The 6,342-nt window shown below is 39.2% G+C and overlaps 1 protein-coding gene across 3 annotated transcripts in view; it reads right to left on the bottom strand.

The window, feature by feature from the left end:
* LOC140322815 (venom factor-like) overlaps positions 1-6,342 on the bottom strand; it is a 107,434-nt gene that overhangs the window by 43,545 nt on the left and 57,547 nt on the right. For 2 of the 3 annotated variants that reach the window (XM_072399427.1, XM_072399429.1), the window contains 3 exons: positions 3,795-3,963; positions 1,412-1,482; positions 5-96 (listed from right to left, as the gene is read on the bottom strand). The exons of the other annotated variant lie outside the window; for it this stretch is intronic. In XM_072399427.1, the coding sequence (XP_072255528.1) occupies positions 5-96; positions 1,412-1,482; positions 3,795-3,963 (332 nt within the window). The remainder of the gene's footprint in view (positions 1-4; positions 97-1,411; positions 1,483-3,794; positions 3,964-6,342) is intronic. 3 annotated transcript variants of the gene reach the window in all.

Raw genomic sequence — 6,342 nt, 5'->3', positions numbered from 1 at the left:
ATACCTTGGTACATCAGACAATGGATAGGTCTTTGAAATAATGCCTGATGCATCAGGAATAAACTGTTCATTCTTCACCAATATTCCATCTGGATTCTAGAACACAGAAATAGAAATAAATACAGGAAGTATGTTATGTAGATTTCTTCTATTTTAGTGTCACTAGGACAATAAATTACTGACTAGTGAAGCTACAGGAACTGCTCTTCTTCTGCTGCATCTCTTTGTAGTTCTCTTTATTTACTTCCATTGCACCTTAGAATCAAATTCAAGTCCTGTGCTTTGCCTTCAAATTCTTCCACAGTTTTTGTCCCACTTACATTTCTGACCTGGTGAAAAAATACTCCCCTAGCAGATCTCTTCGCTCCTTCAATGACCTACTACTAACATCCTCACTCATTACCTCATCAAGACTTTTCTAGAGCTGCCCCAACTCTCTGGAATGATCTTCCTCATCCTTTTCGGATTGCTCCTACTTTCTGCTTATTTAAAAGGGCACACAAAACCTATTTTTTATAACTTGCCTACCCTTCTTCTGCCTTTTGAAACTCTCGCCACTATATATATATCCCCTCTTATTGTGTGTATTTTCCCCAGCTCCTAGATTGTAAACTCTTCGGGGCAGGGTCCTCTCCTCCTGTGTCACTGTCTGTATTCATCTGTCATTTGCAACCCCTATTTAATGTACAGCGTAATATGTTTGCTTATTAATAATAATAATAATAATAATATTAATCATAATTAATAGAATGACAGTCAAGAAACCAACAATTGTAGGAAGCAAGTATTTAACATCATAAGCTATCTTTACATACATTATGAGCACCAAAGTATTACATATTTTGAACACTCGGTAAAAACATTTTTAAACAAGTCCTAACCTACCCCTGAAGCACTACATATTGTGAAGAGATTTATCAGTGACTGATCACCAAACAGCATTTACCCCAACCTGGCAAAAACCCATTTTCTTGAATGGAATACGGATCACCACTTTTTTTAGTTCATAGGCCATCAATCACTAGAAATATACCAGTAGTGGCCACTGGTAATACATCAGAAAGAACAGAAAGTTGTGATATTGTTGTTTTGAAATAAAGCCTAAAGTGTTCTCCTCTTTTGCATACCAGTTGTATAAAATCATCATCAATAATAAAAGTTCCAAGCATGCACATAAGTGATAAATTCAAAATACCCCGCTACGTTTTACACCTAAATGGTCACTCTATTTAGCCAAGAAAGCCTTTACTGGGCTACTCTCCAATTTAGATGCCCTGAATTACAGCAGCTTAATTTTTCATAGTTACGTGGTAAAGGTTCATTAACTGCCACCCTTCATCCAATAAGACTCTGTGACCCGTAAGGTAGTTTTCATTGAAAAATGAGAGTATGATAGTTGAGCTGTACTTACCAGGAATTCTACGAGCACCGTCCTGTTTGTAGGCTGCATGTTGAAATTTACAGGGTAAAGCCGATACTGAACTAGAGGGATAAAAATACAGAACATTACAATGCAAAGTTGCCCAGAATGGGGTAGACTTGGTAAATACTGTATTACATTGTCAAAAAAATTGTTGAGAACTGGGGAGTCGGGGGAACTGGTGGGAACATGTTATATAAAACATGTGCTATACAATATAAAAAATAACATAATAATAGAAAAACAACATATATCAAGCCTTCTACCAAGTTTTTTCAAGTTCTTGTTACAGTTTACGAGCATAGTATCCTGTTTTCACCTTGAATATGTTCCCACATACAACCTTCTCCATCACTAGAAGTCCCAAGTTTGATGATAGGGCTTTTCGATTAACTCAGAAATACAGGACATTACAATGCAAAGTTGCCCAGAATGGGGTAGACTTGGTTAATGTTTTTCTATTTCAATCATTTTAATTTGAGAAGTTTCGATGAAACAAAAGACAGAAAGCAGTAATTTAAAGTAGGCAAGCACAATAACAGTGTAGGAAGGAAGGAAAAAGAGAGGTTCAAAGCGGTATGTGTGTTAAAGAAATCCAATTTGTTAACATAGGAATATTTATAATACAATAATTGTGATTAACTTATTAAAATCAGTTCTTTATCAATTAAAGTCTGCACACAATGAAATATTGAGTCCCATATGATTTATTCACAGGGACCCAACACGTTTTGCAGATAGGGTATTCTGCTTCTTCAGGGGAGGATTTCTGTTCAGCAGGAAATTTTAGCAGCCTTGGTCCTTTATTGGTGTAGGACTAGCGTATATTAGGACCCACTATTATTGTACTTACCCATTTAAATAGGGGAGTGGTACAATTGATAATCAAGTTGTTGTCACGTATTTAAGTAATTTAAAGTAGGCTAATTCACAAAACAAACTCTAAGAAACAAATCACATAAAAATATAGTAATCACATGGCTAAAAATATAGATCAATGTTCTTGCGTTGAGCTTTATGAATTGAGTCAATGGTGTATAAAGTTGTGTCTAAAATTTAGCTATGACCCTAAAATTACAAAAACCTATTGAAGAATGAATGATACGTGTTTCTGTGTGCTTTGTAACAAGTGGAAATTGCTAATTGAAAATAGAGTTGCTCAAATTTGCCTGAGTTTAGTTCAAGGTCTGTTAAGCCAACTTGATTCTGATTCAGAAGTTTGCCTTGCAACTGTAAAGAACAACTGCGAGCCTGTTAGTATTCCCACCATTAACAACCATCAGCCAACACCAATGCTTGGATTTGCCGGAGTTTAGTTCAAGATCTGATCATCCAACCTAAGATAAAATTTATAAAGCAGAAGTTTGCCTTGCAACCGTTAAGAACAACTGTGAGCTCATTTGTGGTCGCACCATTGACGGCCATCAGCCAATACCATTGCCGAAAGATACCTTGACAGTGGGATCACAGCCTTGTGATTCCATCAGTAGAAATTGTCTGTGAGCCCATTGTTAATGAGAAAATCTGACCTCCCTTTTGGGTTGTCAGGGACATTTAAAGAGTGAAAAATTACAGAAAACCATTTCAACCACTTTTGGCCATCATTATGTTAAATGTGGTCAATGATATTTTTGGTCCTAAGATGACTCAAGTATGGGCACTCCCACTGTTGGCTTCTTTAAATGTTAGTATTTCCTACTTTTATACTTGTCAATATAGGGCTGACTCTTTGAGCCTGATTTAATAAAGCTCTCCAAGACTAACAGACTAAGATAACTAAGAAAACCTGACAAGGGGTAACCTGCAATCTGGCATTGATCTGGTCCAGAAACAAAAACATTTGCAGATTAATAATAATATTACACGGTATTTATATAGCGCCATCATATTATGCAGCGCTGTACAAAATCTATAGTCGTGTCACTAGCTTTGCCTCAAAGGGGCTGACAATCTAATGTCCCTATTATAGTCAAATGTATTTATTACAGTCTAAGGTCAATTTTGGGGGGCGTAGCCGTAGCAGTAGCCAATATATCTAACTGCATGTTTTAGGGATGTGGGAGGAAACCGGTACCCAGAGTAAATCCACACAGACACGGGGCGAACCTGCAAATACCAAGCAGATAATGTACTGGCCGAGATTCGAACCTGGGACCTAGCGCTACAAAGGTCAGAGCACTTATCTCTGACTATGCTGCCCCTGATAATAGCAAATGATTTTTAATAAATCTTTTCCCGGTTTTCTGTATCGCCCAGGTTGATAGTCTATCCTGTCTTGGAGAGTCTTATCAAAATGTTCCCCATACCTTTAATCAGAGAGGTAACGTCATTAAAGTCATACTTGTGCATCTTTGCATTATACAGTTCTACGTACCTGTAGTCCCTGGAGTGTAGATGGGTTTGTCTGTCTGTATGAAGATGTATCCACTGTGGAAGTTCAGGAGGAGAGTTTTCTCCATGTTGCACGATGCGTTAGTGGACTTCACTTCTAAGGATACATATTGTTTCTTGCTTTGGTCTTTTATTAAATCTTTACCGGGAATCTGAAAAAAACAAAACAATATACCAATATCCCAAGCTGGGATACTAAACAAGGTTCTCTTCTTTTACTTTTCCAAAACCCAGCCTATAACCCACAGAATACATGAAGAACAACTGCAAGACTTTTAACAAGTAATATATACATACTTATACCCAACCAACCAGAGGCAAAATAAGGCACCCAGCTGTCCCTCAACTGCTGAACCTAAAATGACTCATTACAAATGCATTAGGCTATTGTAAAAGGAGAACCTACTTCAGTTATGCATGGGGGAGAACAGAGTGCAAAGATTTATAGATGGTTGGGCCAAGTGGGTTTTTTCAATCACATTATCACCTTAATAAAGGAACTCCTTTTCCCCAACATGTCAGTCTCACTGCTTTTTTCTACATCTGAAAAAATTACAGCAGCATTACATTACATTACTTTTTTAGAGTGTTAGCTTTCCCTACATTTTGTAACCCAATTGTTTTTCAATAGTATGGTTGTCTGATATTTAAAAAAAAATCTGGCTTCATCCCCGGACTTGGTCTGTGATTTGGTCTTGTTGTCTGGTAAAGGACCTCCTGTTTATTGATCTTTAGGCTGTTTGACTTCACTCTGGGTTTCTCTATGCCAGTGTTTCACAATCTTTTCAACTCTTGGAGAAAACCTTGAAATAACTGTCAAGTCTTCAGGGAACTCCTCTTACAATTACCATATCCACAGCTCACAGTACATTAGTGTGGCCATCAGTAGAAAGAATCTCTCTTAAATTGCTGGCCATTTGGAAGAATGTCACCCTTACAGGTAGCCAAAAAGATAAATGGAGGGTCACTGACCTGAGAGGCACAAACTTCTCATTGCTCAAAAGATTCCTAACAACCTCTGGAGGAACTATAGGGTTCAAGGGAACCCTGGTTGCGAAACACTGGCATATGAGGAAGGAAGTATGGAGAAGGTTTTAAGTTTGTCCAACATTCAATAATAACACAAGAAAGAGGGTTGCTTTCAGGAAACTGGAGCGATAAAAGGTTACCTCCACATTATACCATACACCATTCCTGCAGTGAATGAAAACCATGTATGGCATTAGGGAAAAGAACGATCACTGGGGCTGACCTGTGAGAGAATCAGAGAGTGCCGTCTCTGTCCCCTGCACTGGCACAAGCTTTGCATGATTGGTCACTGGTCACAGAGAATTGTAGACACTTTACTCTTCTCCTCTTGGCTCCTGACAAATATTTTGCAGCTCGTGGACTGGTCAACAGTGCTCCTAGTTGTCACACTTACCTCTTCCTTGCATAAGTGCAGGCACCTCTCTCCTGCGCATACCGGCAGTTCTGACCCTGGGGGCATCTGCTCTTCCAAGTTTTATTAGTTTTCCCCATCCCACCGGTCAATCCGGAAATAGCCTATAAATCATTCCGGGCTATTTAGCTTGCTCAGACATAGCACTCATTGTTCGTGCAACTTGTCTCCACTCCACTAATGCAGAGCCCCTTAGCCTTGTTGAGCATTTCCTTTACATCTGCTGTTTAATTCAGTGTTCTCCCTGTCCAGCTCCCGTGTTAACCCCTTATTTTTCAGTCTAGTGTTTCACTGACTGTTCCCTTGTGCTGGTCCAGTGTTCACCTGTGTCTGCAGTTATCCCTGTGTCTCCCGTGTCACCTGTGCCTTCTGTTGCTTCCTGTGTCTCCTGGGTTCTCCTGTGTCTGCGGTGGCCCCCCTGCCACCATTGTCCATTTCTTGGATTTCTGGTTCTTGACCGCTGGCTTGTCCCTGACAAGCATTTCTTCCGCCTAGTGATTTGGAGCAGTGCATTATCCTACCCACCCTGGTGTGCCCAAGGACCGAAATCTAGCAGTAACCAGCAGCACAGCATCCTACTGCTAGAGGCTCTGGAGAAGACCTTGTTACTGCTTAGACTCTGCACCTTGACCATTCTCAGGCTGACACCATTTTTGTACAAGCCATAGCTCCCCCTAGAGGCTGATCTCCCCAAATCTACTGAATGTGCTAAAACATCTTGCTTAAGTAAAATAACCAAAGTAACCGACACTGTTGAAAACCCAAAAAAGTGCTTTATTTTTTTTATAGAAAAAGTGAAACTGTGAACAGTGGAAAACATACAGTTAAAAATATATTTGTGATTCACATTGGCCTTGATCACTAAAGAATACAGAAAGTCTTCATTTTTCACAGCCAAACAGAGACATTTCATCAGCAATGGTCTCAAGACTATCACATAGCTCCTCGTACTCTGGACTCTGACATTCCCTTTTGTTTGGCCACCACTCTACCCAGGAGTTGCTTCCAATGATATAGGAATATCTAAGAGAATAGATAGGTAATATTAAAAAAGGCTTCAAATAAAGGCTTTCTCTCATCTAGAGTAAAA

Source organism: Pyxicephalus adspersus, chromosome 2 (genome assembly GCF_032062135.1).
Source record: "Pyxicephalus adspersus chromosome 2, UCB_Pads_2.0, whole genome shotgun sequence".
Lineage (NCBI taxonomy): Eukaryota > Metazoa > Chordata > Amphibia > Anura > Pyxicephalidae > Pyxicephalus > Pyxicephalus adspersus.
Note: the sequence above shows the minus strand (reverse complement) of the source record. Positions and strands in the feature narration are given on the sequence as shown.